Source organism: Lepisma saccharinum, chromosome 2, assembly GCF_977018435.1.
Source record: "Lepisma saccharinum chromosome 2, izLepSacc3.1, whole genome shotgun sequence".
NCBI classification, from domain to species: Eukaryota; Metazoa; Arthropoda; class Insecta; order Zygentoma; family Lepismatidae; genus Lepisma; species Lepisma saccharinum.
Genome location: NC_139230.1, coordinates 8,417,604 through 8,434,363, shown reverse-complemented (window position 1 = coordinate 8,434,363; position 16,760 = coordinate 8,417,604). Strand labels below are relative to the sequence as shown.

Genomic DNA, 16,760 nt, shown 5'->3' with positions numbered 1-16,760 from the left:
ATAGAATCAAATGACTGGTAAGTTTTACTTCTCTCCTTACGATTTTTTAGTAATTTATATTTTCTGTGTGAAAAGGCAGAAGTGGACGAGACTAGAGACAGATATACCATCTACCCTTTCGGGTTTTAACGCTGCCAACTTTGGAGTGTATGAACCACCTCCTCTCATGGGAAGGGAGGATCTTTTATTCCTTGGACATTTTTATTAAATGTTAACTATTTGTTTTAAAGTCATGTTCAGGACTGATGACTTAGTTTTAGACCTCAGAGAGAGGCAACTATTTATTCTTATTATTTATTTTTCTTATTAATGTTTACGTTGGGAGTAGTAATTGTTTATTTTAGGTGGCAAGATCGAGACATGATCGATCTTTTAGACCTCTCGGGGGTGAGAGGGGGACGATCTCCCCTGACGCCTCCAGTCTTGTAAAGTTCAGACCGATATCATTCAAATGCAATACCAGGTAGTACCTAGCTGTTTTGATAATTACAAATCAAAATATCTAATTTTAAAGCTGTTGGCTTGGCGTGGCGACTTGACCCATATTTAATACCTCAGCCCTCTCTAATCATGCACTACATTTGAAAGTCTTCGTTGGAACACTTTAGCTTAGCAAATGTTCTAAAAATACTGAGAGTTTCATTTTTTAATCTCAATATCTGAATAGCAGTCTAAGATTTGCAAATATCAGTAATAGGAGAAACATTTTTCTTGCGCCATTTCTTTATGCCATTTCAGAAGCAGAAATGTTTTATATGCTAAAATTTTAAAAATATAGCGCCTACAAAATAAAAGATACCATATTGCCTCAATCTCATCGACTGGCTTCGTGATTATCCGAAATGGCAGAAAAGTGAAGTAAAATAAACTAAATCTATTACTCCCTCTGTCCCATAATTATTGTCCGGTACACCTTTGTTTGTTGTCTCATAATAATTGCCCGATATTCAAACTGTGACATTGGTGTATACAGAAGATGAACATGAAACAAGGGAATGAGTCATACAATTTACTACTCAAGGATCAGTACAAATTGTGCTTTCCATCTGCCTCTTCGTCTATCATTCCTGTACTACCATTTTGGCATACCGGACTATAATTATGGGACAGAGGGAGTATTTCTTTCTAACTCTTTCATTCATGTAATTCTTCTCTAGTATGCGACGTTTTGTTAAAATTATTCTACGATTTATAAAGTGATGAAATGGTAAATGAGAACACGGGCAACTTTCTTTGCAACACATCGATCAGAAAGTTTCAGAAACATGGATGTTCTCAATACGTTTGCACGTGTACTTCATCTACTTATAAAAGTAGCGCGTTTTCAGTTATGTCAGTAATCATTAAAGAAAAGGAATGCCTCAATACCATCATGCCTAACTGCATGTGTGAAGATCGAGTACCAGGCAGGGATGGAAATTTGGGCTAATTATCGTATCGTAAGACATAATATTTCAGTTTTCTTGTATTAAGCACCGTTTAATTGAATTATAAGTAATAAAACGTTATTGCCTTGTAATCAAGGGATCCCGGGTTCGATACCCGGCGGAGGCACAAGTGGTTCGGATCCCACTTTAAACTGTAGGTCCAGTCCCGATTAGCCTTACTGTGCATAAAGTGGACTTAAAACAACAAATCAATTCAGCAATTCAATATAAGTAATAAAATAATCCGTAATAGAGGCCTCTAGGCCTCCTTTTATCTGTTATGAGCCACTGTGGGTATTCATATATTCAATAACTATATAATGTGTATAACTATATATGGGGATGAGATTGTAAAATCTGGTTGACTGATTTGAAAACCTGTCCCCACTCTAAACTAAGTTCCGACGTCCCTGATAACGGGTGTTTTAAGCATGCCTTTGCTTCGTGCATCTTGGCCAAAATAAACGGTTTCTGTGGCGCAGTAGCCGAATTATCAGCCTGCGGGGAGGGAGCGTGCATCAAATAGCCAGCTGTTTTGCATTGTGTAGCTGTTATATTGCGTTACAAAATTGTTTAACGCTGTCAAAAGGTCGTTCCCGTTTCAGTGCAAAGTGTTTGATTTTATGATGATTAGGGAAACTGTACATAGCGAAAGCAGACTTAATATTTAACGTTATTGAATTTTGAGGGAAGTTAGCTACAAAGCCTGTAGCAACTACAGTAATATGTGGATACGGCGGAAGAGAAGGAAAATTCTAAAGTACGATTACGAAGCTGGGCAGTGTGAACTTAGTGAGTACTGTTATTTGCTTTAACATATATTATTATCTTGATTTCGATTGATTTGATCAGTCTGCCATTAGAAATAAACAACAGCTAGATAGATTACAACTGATTTCCTCCGTGTGGTAGTTGGATCGGCTTCTTTGGTGTACGCCAATGTTATTGTCCTTGTTCATTAATATCAGCAGAGCAGGAGAGAAAGTTTTTTCGAAATATTTTGCAAATCGACAATAGTATTCATATGGTAGATCGGTATTTCTATGTTTTGAGTGATTTTGTCAGGTTATCAAATGCTGAATTATTTATTGCACAATAACATGGCTCTTCACGTGATTGGCTGGATAATTTCCGAAATATTTTAAATTTGTAAAAAAAATCCGTGTTAAAAAAAATAATGAAATATAAGTCTGTCATAGCCTCATTTTCAGTGAAAGGTGATCAAAACTTGGGTTACCAATATATTAAGCATCATTATGTACGCAAAAACGGGTGTGAGTATTTCACAGGGGAGGTATAACACTTCTGGACGCGAGACTGAAGTGCACACCCATAGAGCCAGACCACGAGCCGTCACTGGTCCCAGGAACAAGAAGCAACTTATCGTTCATGTGCTCACTCTCGCCCGCATCCAAATCGTCCAGGATGCAGAATGGGAGATGAGGGGAGCTGGTTCCGCCCAGATATGTGCCAACCAGACTTACTGGCGAGTCTCTCGATGATACTCAGAGCCTTGTGTGTGCTTAGACAACCAAAATTCGAAGGTAAGTACTGATTATTCTCATTGTTATCCAGGTTAAAAACATTTAATAGTCAAGCGGTGATAACATAAAAAGTAAAGTGCTCCCCGGTGCTTTGACCAAGCCATAAAGGCGTATAGGGGGTGTGGGGTTAGGGCCCCACACTTTCTTGATCTCGGCCGAGCTGGGGATGATGTGATCAGCACCACGCCCCTGACCGCCTTTACCCCCCAGAGTTTCCTCTAGGTACCCACTTTATACGACATTGGGTGGGCGCCGGAGCCGCTTGAACAGGTTGAAAAAGTCCCGGTTGTCCCCCGCCGGACGCGGTGGTAACATAAGAAGAAAATATTGCTCGCTCGATAATTCCATGTACCTCTGAAAATTATAACTTCACATCTGGGAAAACAACATAACTAATACAACCTTTTACCAGAGCGTATAGAAGAAATAGTGTGCGCACTCCCTGAGTTGCCGTGGTCCACCGCCTAGATGGCAGTGATGACGTTTGAGAGGGCGCGGATGATCCTCGCGTTGCTTACATAACTAACTACATAAGAAACAAAAATGCATGTTACTTACATTTGAAGAAAAACTCAGCAGCTGGATAGTTTGGAGAATTTCCGAGATGATTTTGCTGTCTTCGAGGCACTTAATTCCTTTCTTATCTCCTTGGTGCGGAAGGAAAATCGACATTTCAGATTTAGTGAAATACGAGTTTATGTAGCGTACGCAGCACATGATCTTCACAGCATCCTAATTGCGAAGTTTTTGCAGCAATTATATTTAAATTGTCCAAACACTCAAAAAATATATCACCCCATAAACTATTAGCACATGATATTTTTTATGCAACAAATTCTTCCACTCGTAACAGCACATCATATAAACACTTTTCGATGCATAGGTAAAGTATTTACAGCCGTCGCCCGAACCATAGTCTTGGATTAACGTAAGTGAGGCAGGTACATTAGTAGTTGGTTCCCCGTGCAGAAAAGTTGTACACAGTTTACAATCCGTCACTTTGGAAATATACCGCACTATGTATCCTGCCAAATGATACACCAAGTATTCTTTATCAACACTTTGTTCATTTTAAGTTCGGTATGTTGTTTTCCCAGTCCGGTATTTGAATTTCATCTTCAACAATGGAATTTTTTCCCCTTATTTTATTTTCAGCTTGCTTCTTCCGAAAGATTTTTATTTTCGGTTGCTCTTGCCAGATTCGCATTTGATTAACAAAAGACGTCAGAGGAGATTCAGTCCTGTATTCACAGTTTCCGCCCGAAAATAAAGCAAGTTTTGCTGGTACGTAAATTGATTGCAGCATATGTACGTGCAGAAAATCCACAGTGGAGGGATGATCATCACAAGTGAACGACCGCAATATACCAAAATGGCGATCTAGGGGATCTTGATTAAATTTTCCTGTCAAAACGTACTTGTAATTGTTCTTCCACAAATATTCGGACACTTCTAAAGTCACTCTTAAGGACTCTAGAGTTTTTTTCTGAAGCGAAGGAATTTCGATTATCTCTAAGGACAGCATTCCATTTTATTAAAGTTGTATGTGCTTCTGATCCTTTTTTCTTTAGCAATGCTATTGTATTGCTAGCATCCGCAGTGTGAAGCAAATCATCATCTACTGATAAGCTTAATGATACATTGCGACGAGTACTTACTTTATTATCATCTGTCCGCAAGGATTGCCTTTTCATGGGAGATTTTGGCTTCTTAACTGTCTTAGAGATGTATTTGGGCAAATTAGGAAATATATGAGGAACTGCTTCTGGTTTTAATTTCCACCTTTGTCGTAGAATTTCTACTGTATCGCCATCCACTATGAACGAATCCACTTTCACTAAAAGGTCAGTGGAAAAATGAATATCACACACATAGCAATTATGACTTAGTTTTTTATCTTTTCTAGGGATGGCACTCTCCCATTTTGAGAAACCATTACTGTCTTTAGGTGGCCTAAAGAAATATCTACTACCTGAAGAACAGGGTCATATCCAGATCTACAGCCGGGTACGAAACACGTAGGCATCCTGTAGTTTTCGCTCGCTGCTGTCTCAAACACAATAATAATGCGTTGAACACAACACAAACTAGTCACAACGGATCAATCACAAATCTAACGACACTAAACTCAATAACGTAACAACGTTGTCATTAATAAAGTACAAAATGTTATTCTAGCACAACTAAACACAACGCTCTACATAATGCGCGGCCGCACTGCAAGCAGAAGACGCTCGTCGCAAGCGAAGGTGCTGCCAGTGTTTCGGCGGGGCACCGCTCTATTCACTTGGCTTACGGGAAGAAAACTAAGTGCACACACTTTCTCTTCTATACGCTCTGCTTTTACCTTGGATACACATATTTTGTTAAAGGTTGTTGCAGCAATGAGCCTTCTGCTTTACAAATTCCAGAGAGTTCGAGTTTGTGTTTATGAGGGATGTCGTTAAGGGGGTGTGGGGGCACTGCTTCCCAGAAACTTCCATGTGGTCCCTAAAATTTTCCATGTGTTGGAGGAAGTTTTACGTTAATAATAATAATAATAATAATAATAATAATAATAATAACCTCCATACCTTCTCAGCAAGGGTCTCCTACGTTCCAAATCCGACCTCGACACTCTTCCCATGTTTTTATAAATCGGCGTAGATAGCTGGTGCAATATATTATCAGTTTAGAAATAGTATTGCATAATTCTTGCGGACGACCTGAAGCAGGTTTCACTTCCCTCCAAGACCTCAGCGGGGTATCTGCGGCAGATAGAAGGTTGTGGTACTTTCCAGGCTGCATGGTTGTTTGATTGATTTTTTTTTTTTTTTTTTTTTTTTACTTTGCTTTTCTGCCACATTTGGCAAATCGCTAAGATAATGAGTTTTAATATGATGAAATTGATGAAAGAGCAGTCACAAAGAACACCCATGTCCAGGCCGTAGAGCGCTGTGCTAACCACTCCGCCACGGAGGCCGGCGCATCACCCAACAGAAGAGCGTGAGCGAAGGCTTATCAAAGACAACGATTGTGACAGTTCACCAATGAAAGAGTAATCAGCATTATTTACAGCATAAATCAGATACAAAAATCTCAAAGTACTCCCTTTGCTGCCGAAATGTTTGGCAGTTTTGAGAGTGAGTACATGGGAAGGGTTGCTGTTAAAGGTCCACCTTATACACAGATAGGGCCTACAATTTAAAGTGGGATATGAAACACTATGTGCCTCGAACGGGTATCGAAGGCGACGACGTTACCGCTACGCCATCAGGGAGGCACGAACAAGAGAAGACTCGCGAGCCAAAAAGAGAGCAATATAAACCAGATACAAAATCCCTAACACAAGAATTAGAGGTTAATCAGAATGAACACTACTATCTAACGAACACTCGCAGCTGAGCACAAACCAAGGGACATCATGTTTCGTTCAAATGTGCAATCGCAAGCGTGGTTAATAAAGGATTATGTACTTTATGAAAAAGAAATTTATTTTCGAACGTGTATAACTGGTATTTATTCAACCTAAAGCTAGTTTATTTTACTAACAAATATGTTGCTGTAATTTCTATGTGTGGTGGCTGTGTAACACATTTGTCAATTCAATAGCCGAATTCCTCGTTCAGATATTTCACCACCATCCTTTCTCTGGATACAAAGATAGGATGTTGTGTTGTCCTGTAATTTCATTTTGAAAGGTAATTTCTTTCCCAATTGAGCCCTCCTCTTACTAATGCAGTTTGGATAAACATTTTTGATATCACGTTACGCATCAGCAAACCCGATAAAAATTGGTGAGTACAAAGAGCCTTTGAGTTTTCTCATCTACTTCATCATTCTAGTTCTAGTGATAGCAACGTGAAGTACAGCTAGTCAAAATCAAAGCGAGGTAGGGTTTACGAGTTCAAGACTTTCAAAAGTACTGTGGATAATAATGTGTGGTGATTGGTTTGATATAATGCTGAAATATTCTCACGAATGTTATATTATGGAAAACGACTGAATACATAAATTGCAAAATTGAACTGTTTTTATAATCTCCACGCTTCTATGACTCGTAGAATTTCAATTTTTTCTATGTGTAGCAAATTTTAATTGTACCGTTTACCAAATAAGTTTCGATAACAGATCCTCCCCTCACCAAATTTTTATATGCCCTAATGTTATTATCTGGAAGGTCTAATTGATGATATCCTTTGGTGTTACATTTAAAAATCCGCATAAACCCCTGGTGGTGTTTGGCTGTGCTGACTTTGAGATAATGCAAAACTTTCGTAGGTGAAAGTTGCCTACTTCGCAACCGCTTCTAAATGGTGTCACCGCATTATAACTGACATGTCGTACGCACACGCCGGTAATTAACAAAAGAATAAACTAAATAACACTCTCACCAAGCCTCAGTAATTTGGTGTGAATTACCGAAGTTATAAACTTGCTGTGGGTGCATTCTAAAAGTTAGAGGTAAGTTCATTTCTTGTCTCGACTATTTTGTAAGGATCTTCACAAGACACTAGATACATTGGTTATTACTATGTACTGGTAATGCTTGACAAACATTTAAGAAACATTACATATAATATTTTATGTGCACTAGCATGTTGATCAGAAGCGATCACTAGTAGGCTGCTCAATTCGCACCGGTCAAAATTCAACAACTTGCCACGTTCCCCTATAAAAGCAAGCTAAAAGATTAAAAAATCTAAGAGCACAAAAATTTGAAGCGTTCAAATAAACAAAGTTTTCTGACCGAAGACGCAAACTAACAAGATCGCACGTTTCAAGCCCAAAGGAGAAAGTCATATCAATAATGTAAAAACTTATGTTATTATTGTAGAGGCTCTCCTTGTATGTGAAGATTGATTGATTAATTTGACTTCACTATTCTACCACCTTTGGCTAATCGCAAAGATGGGTATGGTGATGAGATGAAAATAATGAAGGAGCAATCACACAAACAAACATTCTCTACAACGTCACGAGGGTCCTGGTTCGAATCCCGGCCTGGGCATGAGTGTTCTTTGTGAGTGTCCCTTCATCAATGTTATATCATCAATCGTTCTCATCTTCGCGATTAGCCAAAAGTGGTAGAAATGCGAAGTAAAATAAACCAATCAACAAACACAAATGGACAGCACACAACACAATCCCCACAAAGAATTATTCTGGCTGTGATTCCAGACGCCAGAGCCTCCTTATTCTGCAAAATGCAGCCCAAGGTATACTACGTGGAAGGGGTGCACTTACACCATTCGTACGTGAAGAAAGCGCACTGGAGAACATAATTCAGTGTAAGATACTGTTTCCTGAAAATGTTGAGGACATTCCTTAAAAATAAATTTAAGAAAATATTATTGTTAAGTAAATAAAAATGTTGCCTTGAAATTTCGCTTTCGACTGACCTTTTGCACCTGCCAAAGCTATTAACATCATACCGCTGAGCAAAGCTTATCGAGCGATGGCAGTAAATTTGTAAAGGAGTATTTGATTGATTGAGTTGGAGTTTTAAGTCCACTTTATGCACAGTAAGGCTAATTGGGACTGGACCTACAGTTTAAAGTGGGATCCAAACCACTATGTGCCTCCACCGGGATCGAATCCGATACCCCTTGATTACAAGGCGCGCCATCGGAGAGGCTCTAAAGCAGTGTTTGGAAGTCAATTTGACGCTAACTGTCGAAAAGAAATAGTATGTCTTACATTATCATTAAGCTTAATATAACTTGGCAGTCAATACTTATACGAATAAGAAAGGAACATAACACATCTCCTTCTCTGTTTATCTTTCAGGTATCTTTGAAATATATACTACAATATATATCCTTTATAATGATTTTCTACATTCTACTGGTAGTAACTTTTGGCATTTGTGTTCAAGCAGCCAGACCAAACATTGTCATATTTCTTGCTGACGATTTAGGCTTTGCTGATCTTAGCATCACAGGACACCCAACGTCATCTACACCTAATATAGACAAATTAGCTGCTGGTGGCCTGCTTTTCACCAATTTCTATTCTGCAAGCGCAGTTTGCAGTCCTTCTAGGTAAGTATTATTAACTACGAACTTGTTTCAAAATTATATTTTTTCAAACTTTGTTCCATCAATGCATTAAGGTTGAGCCACTCATTTCTGTGCCGGTTTCCGAACGGAATTAGTTCGATTTCTGATCGCGTCAAAGCGAAAGCGAGTGGCCACACTGTTCCGGAGCACAGATTAGCCCCACTTTTAGAGCTCTATGCATATTTCTCCATATACATATCTTAATCTGGAAATGATAATAATAACGATGATAATAACAAAAACAAATGCGTGGAAACGTCACAATCCCAATCGCCCCAAATTTAAATAACTTAATTGTGCATTTAGTCTACAAATACAAGCAATACGTCGATTTTATAAAAATAAATAAGTAAATAATATATTGAAGTATACTATATATAGGCTGAAAATTTGAGTGGTAATTCAAACTTATCTAAAATCTACGCCTCAGCTGATCCAGGACATGACCCCGGGACAAATGTAAGCAGAACACATTTTACTGACTGTCTGGGAAGGGTATTCGATTTCCTGATCGCACCCGAATCCAGTGAAGATTTCAGATCATGGAAGAACCAGGAATGAATTTTAGCTCTCAACATGTGCGAAAAATTACGGACCAACTCCTAACAAGTAACAAAAATGTGTAGACAAGCACATTCATTTCTATTGTACTACCGGAATTGGGAAGACGTTCATGAATTCCAAGATCTCCGTTCCTGAAACATTCCTGACATCTGTCGTCTTACCTTTACAGTTAATGCCATTTCTCACTCAAACTTCAATGACATATTCATGCATTTTAATAGTGACGGTTAACGTAGCATAACCTCCAAAACAAACAAAATAAGTAAAATTTAGCAATATATGCATATTATAACACCATTAAGCCTTGTTTCCATGATATGAAAAAACTCAATATGTACTGCCTTGGTCAGCATATTGAGTTTTTCAATATATGCAGTGGCGAAGCGTGGTGTTGCTGAAAGAGTAGGCGCAGGCGTGTGAGTTCGTTTTGTTATGGGTGCAATTTTTTTTTAAAATATAAAAAATATAACCTTTAAAGTTATTTTTGAAAATGCAACAACATATTATTGCATCTATGAACGTACTTGAATAGTAACTCTTGATGTGTGCTAACTCGTAAATCGTATTTCTTTATTTTATTGTAAATTGATGATTTAGATGTCATTCGAGTGGCAGTCCTCAATGTTCCGATGCCCCTTCTTTCTTCCTATGCCCGGTAATAGGCTCTTATGCTTGTTTTTGTAGCATTCCAGAGTAATACAAGTTATTATTCCCCTTGCTCACTTCACGCTCACAACAATGAAAGCTTGCTCCCGTGGAGGAGTGGTTATCACATCGCGCTACGATGCCAGGAGTCCTGGGTTCGAATCTCGGCTTGGGCATGGATGTTTCTGAGTGTCCAAACATCAGTTTCATCATATCAAAACTCTTTCCCATCTTCGCAAATTAGCTAAAAGTGGCACAAAAGGCGAAGTAAAAAATAAACAAATCAATCAAAGAACAACAAAAAAATAAATGAACGAAAATAAATAAAATTAAAACAACAACGCAACAGGAGTAAATGGAGAAACTAACTCAGAACACTGTGATAGAAACATTTTTTTCGCCCTCCGATCAAGTTGTCTGTGCCTTTCTACCCTCGCTTTCCCTTTCCCCTCGTTGGACACCCCGCGCTGGACAAGAAACAGATGTGAAGCCGCGTTTGTACCGTATGTCCAGCGTTGCCAACCTCCCAAACAGGAAAAGTGTGCTGATTAAACTCTTAAATTTTGCTAAATGTAATAAACTGTGCTCGGATGACTTAGGTCCTAAGTTCATTTTATGCATCTGTTGAATTGTTGTTTTAAGTCCACTTTATGCACAGAAAGGCTACTCGGTACTGGACCTACAGTTTAAAGTGGGATTCGTACCACTATGTGCCTCCACCGGGTATCGAAGCCGGGACCCCTTGATTACAAGGCGATGACGCTACCACTGCGCCATCGGGGAGGCCTGATTTTTTGCATCTATTTTGGGGGGAGTAGTGATGTGAACATGCGTTGAGTTAAACAATATTGGTAATTTCCCCCCATTAAATTAATTACAATGATTTAACCAATATAATTGGTTCAATATAACGCTTGAAAAAGTTTGAGAAAATTCAACGACTACAAACAGCAGCGGCTCGTTTTATCTGTGACCCCAACTTTCTAGCAATTTCTTCAATAAAATGTTCCTCTTGGGCTAAGTAAGGAAAGATAAAGAAACGACGAAAGAAGACGGTGAACCAGATGTAGCTGGATTGGCATGCTACCTTTTGTTTGAAACAAATAAGATCTGCGATTTTTTCAAAATATATTCCTCTGAATTCAATTTATTGTCTCTCAGGGGCGCATGTTTATAGATGATGCTATATTTTACCATTATCCCAAACACAGGGTGCTAGGTGCCAACGAAGTTCAAATTGTACTACGTTTAGCACAATTATGCTAGGGTTGGCATCACTGCGTGAGGCGGACTCACTGTGTCCATTTCGGGCGAACGTGCCCCTGAAATTATGCTTTCCCGCATGAATCACTTAGAATGTTATGGGACCAGCTGAGGCCCTCGGAGAAGTGGCTCGACATGCGACGATAGAGCCTCTGGCAGGGATGGAAATTTGTGGAAATTATCGTAAGGCCTAGAATTTCAGTTTTCTTGTATTAAGGCGTCGTTTAAAAAAATTATAAGTAATAAAATAATCCGTTATAGCCAAATATATTAGGGTGGGACCGGAAGCTTCGCCACTGAATATATGTATTCCAGTTATAGGTGTATTTAATGTAGATTATTGCAGTGTATTATACACGTAGCCAGGGGGAGGGCTCAGGGGTCTGGTAATTAAATTGACTTCATTAGCACGATTAAGCATCTTGTACAGTGTCTCTCAAAACTTTTAGGACAACGACATTTTAAACTAGGCAACCCAATTTACACAAGGCGTTGGTGGGTTGCGTGTACAGTTAGGCTCAATTTCAGGTTTGCCACATGCACAATAGATATTTATAAAATACGCGAAAGAAATAAAAACAAGTATTATTGTATAAAATTATTAAAAATATCACTATTATATCGTAAGTGACAAAATTCTTTCTGAAATAAAAAAAAAATAGGTTTTCTAGTATTTCATTCCTGATGAGTCTACAGAAAGGAAAAGGGGTGAGAGAAAACGAAAGGTGACAAAGGAGATTAGAAAGAGAAAGCGAAAGGAGAAGAGGAAAAGTAGAGGAGAGAAGAAAGAGAGGATAGACGAGGAGAGGAGATGTAGTGAGGAGAATGGAAGAAGATTCTAGGAGAGATGAGGAAAATGGAGCAAAGAAGAGAAGGAAAACGAGATGAGAGAAGAGGAGACGAGAAGAGGATAGTGGAGAGTAGAGTAAAGGAGAGAAAAAAAGAAGAACGAAAAGAAGAGGAGAAGAGTACAGTGGAGTCGGAAATCTAAGACAGGAAAGGAGATACGAGGAGTGGAGATGAGTGGGATAGAGATAAGATGCGAGTAAAGTAGGTAAGGCGATATGAGATAAAAGCAGAGCAGAAGGAGGGGAGAGAAGAAGGAGAAGAGAAGAACAGAAGGGACTGAAGAGAAGAGGTAGTTGCAGAAAATATCGTCTCAGCGTCAAGAATTGATGCATTAGTCAAATTATCGACATGAAACATTCAATAACATTTTGAAATGTATTAGGTTGGTGCGAAATGCCTTTTGGCTTAGTTCAGAGCAAGATAAAATCTTCCATGTAAGATCTTTGATTTTACCTGCGATTATACCACTAAAAACATGAATGTAATTTTAATATTTATAAGAATTATCCAATTTTTGTCCACTTCTCGATTCGTTGAAACGGAGATTTTGTAATTTAATATTTCCCCTCCCCCCATCGTTAATTCCAAACTGAATCATTCCGTTTCGCATGGCGTGGACAATGAACACAATGGGATAGGTCTAAAACTTACGAAATTTTTTTGCCACCGGAAGAGTTTGAACCTACGACCATCAGATTGACAGTCCTGAACGGTAAACACTACCCTACAAGCTTTCGCTCCTAAAAGTAAGTAGAAGGAGCTGACCAATGTGAAATGTAGATGCAACTCTCCTCCTACATGTAATGTGCAAACAATACTTGTTTGTAACAAAGAAAACGAAGGTAGTACGACTCGGCGAAAACATTTAATGGAGAATTGCACATGATGAAAACTTTTCAATCGATATTTGCGGAGGTTTCCTTGCATTGAACTCGAGTGGGAAAAGGGGTAAAATTAGTATGTCCTGAATTCCCACAAATATAAATAGTTATTTCATTAATATTTGTCAATGTATTTGAAGCAGTACACAATTATCGTTAGAGTATCATAATTCACGATCTTATACATGAAAATATCAATTTGAACGTGTGTCAATTCATTTATTTGTTTATTTTTTTTATAAATTCCATATGCAGAACAATGTAGCCACTATACACTGCTATTACAAATAATCTTACCATGCTCTTGTTTATAACAAAAGAAGTAGTGTTATTGGTGCTATTATAAACCCGATAAATGAAGAGCCCCCCTCAGGCAGATTTGGCTACACTTAAAACAAGCTCAACATGTACATATGAGCTTTTTGCTCAAGTGTGGAACCCTGTCTAATCCAAGATTTTTGTAAAAATGCCCTCGGGAATTTCCCGTGAAATGAAGAGCCCCCTCAGATTGATTTGCCCACACTTACAAAAATTGCATCAGCCAGATTGTTGTCTATAAGCTTGTTAAAAATATGCCCCTCTTGATATTGTTTTGGATACACCTGAAATTAAGCAAAAATCCTCATAAAACCCACACCCACCCACACATATTTACTTCCGGTTTAAGTTCAATTGGATACCAGGTTCAATTTGTTTATCTAATATTAAAACAATGTAATATGCAGATGCCTTCTAGAATTGCTCTGTGACTCTCTCATTTCTTACATCATAAACATATGATTTTTCACCTATAAGAATAACACTACATATAGTGTCATCGGGGAGTGTATCGTGGAATTCACAGATAATTTTAATAAAAGCTCTCGGGAAATTCCCGTGAAAAATATGACCCCTCGGGAATTTCCCGTAAAAAAAAGCCCTCGGGAATTTCCCGTAAAAACAAAATTCAACGTAAATTCCTGTTTTTTTCTTCTCGGACCGGCTTAGGGTATATAAGGAGATTTTGCATTACATATCAGCCAGTATTGTGAGAGTGGCTGAGGAGTACAGATGTGTTGTTACAGTGCTTCTCATACTACAGGCCTGTTTGTTTTAATATAAAATATTTCTTATTATTCAATTTCTGGCATATTGAACAAAAGGGCTTATATTTTGTATAAAAAATCTGATATTTGTTACATCCAGCTTTTTTGTTGTAATCCACTCATATTTAGAGTCAGGCTTATATCTGTCCCAGCCTGTTATACAAAAATCAATACATAACACAGTGTAAGGTCATTGCCTTTCTAGGACATGCATGTCTGTGCAGGCATTTGTGCTAGGTCAGTGTAGATCAATATTTATTCTCTTTTTCCACTTGTAGGCCATTAGCTTTACAACCTGTCATAGTAAGCATAGAGTTTTGATTAAAACCCAAGAAATTTTATATAATAAACCGAGGATAAAAATTAATAATAACATTAATAATAATTAATAATATTAATATTAAGTATATACACTAAATATATAAAGCACACTGCTGAACCCAACTTATATTTTTTATTCAGTATAAAGTTTTGAATTGAACCCCAGGAAATCTTATATAATAAACAACAACAAAAATGCCAAATCAAAAATATTGTGATCAATGCAATAAAAATATATTTAGCTCTAATTGGGCTAGACACCAAAAAAATTGTGATCCGGGCAAATATAGAACTCCTACAAAAATTTGCCCAAAATGTCATAAAAGATATAGTCTGGAATATTTCTTATATAAACATAAAAATAATTGTTATGTACAGTCATCAACATTGCCCCCACAACCATCTACATCTGGTCTGAAAAGAAAGCATGAAACACCTCTTAATGCCAGAGCAGCAAAGCAGCCACGCTATGCACCACCTATCCATAGCAGTTTTAATGGCCAACTTAGGGATTACCGGTTTGTATCAGAGCAAAAATGTGGTATTAAGAATTTTTTGAACAGTGTAAATCCTGATGTGCAGGCAATTCTAAATGCACAAAATGGCTCTTATAAGCTGTCCCTCAAATTGTTTACACAATATAAGAAGCCAAATGGCACAAAATTTACACAGCCCCACATAACAGAAACTGTACCTGTATATTCAAATACAAATTTAGACAAAATAATAAGCAGTTTGATAGATCAATTGAATATTAAACATTCTGAATTTGCAGCAAAAGAGTCTGGATGGAGCCTATGCGGTGCTCCACACAAGCTCTATGTTAATATTTCTGAATTCAGCCCATTACAAGGATCTACATATCTGCTATTACCTGCCAATATTAAAAACAAAAGAGCCGTGGTTAACATAGAAAATAATGATGATAAATGCTTTTTGTGGTGTATTTTAGCTGCTTTGTTTCCAGTTTTAAGGCATCCTGAGAGAATAAGTTATTATAAACAGCATGAACACATATTTGATGATGCAATGAAGGGCTTAGAATATCCAATGTCAGTTCAGAATATTGATAAATTTGAAAAAAAGGCCAGCGATATCAATGGTAAACAATTATCTATTAATGTATTTATTTGTTCCACTGGCCGTGGCAATTGCTTGATAGCACCTCTCAGAATCAGTACACTTGATGATGATTCTACTGTTCCGATTGATCTGCTCTTAATTGAAGGGGATGACACACCATTACACTTTGATACATAATCTTGAAGCTTTAGTAAGAAAGCAACTAGACAAATTTAATAGAATATTTAAGTTGTGCCGAAGATGTTTAACTGTATTTGATGGTAGAAAAATGGTGAATGGGGTTCGGGAAGTGAATGCAGAAATTGCTAAAAACAAGTTAATTGAACATTTAAAATACTGTGGCAACCATAAACCTGTTCATATGGTGATGCCAATGCCAAGTGAAAATGCCAAATTCAAAAAGTTTGAAGCCTTGTTGGAACACCCAGCATATATAGTCTGTGATTTTGAATCAAATCTCAAACCTCTTGCATTCTGTAGCCCAGACCCTGAGGAATCTTCAATTACATCATATCAATTACATGAACCTTCCAGCTTTTGTTATATAATTATACGGGATGGTGTAGCTAGTGAACCACACTTATACATGGGACCAAATGCTATCAAAAAATTTGCACATAGAATAGAAAATGAGTGCCTTGACATAGCATCTAATATCTTATTAAAATCAAAACCTATGTTGCCTTTAACAGAGAAACAGATTGAAGATTTCAACAATGCAGAAAAATGCCCGGTATGTGATTGTGAATTTTCAGATACAAATATCAAGGTGAAACACCATTCTCATACAGATGGTAAATTCTTAATGGCCCTGTGTAATAGCTGTAATATTAAGATCCAGAGACCAAAATTTGTCCCTATATTTTGCCATGGCACATCCAATTATGATTTCCATCATCTGATCAGGTACGAGGGGTTTGACAAGCAGAATTTAAATATTTTAGCTGAAAATGATGAGAAATATATAGCTATTAGCAAAATAATTAAAGTTAATGGTGTTCCTATTCACTTAAGATTTCTTGATTCCTACAGAATTCTGTCTGCTAGCCTGGCTACA

The 16,760-nt window shown here is 37.7% G+C and overlaps 1 protein-coding gene across 1 annotated transcript in view; it reads left to right on the top strand.

The window, feature by feature from the left end:
• The first annotated feature begins 2,908 nt into the window (after positions 1–2,908).
• Positions 2,909–16,760, top strand: part of LOC145981183 (arylsulfatase A-like) — a 59,988-nt gene continuing 46,136 nt past the window's right edge. Inside the window, exons 1-2 of the mRNA XM_083114305.1 lie at positions 2,909–2,971; positions 8,741–8,994. Coding sequence (XP_082970431.1) covers positions 8,780–8,994 — 215 coding nt within the window. The 5' untranslated portion in view covers positions 2,909–2,971; positions 8,741–8,779. The remainder of the gene's footprint in view (positions 2,972–8,740; positions 8,995–16,760) is intronic.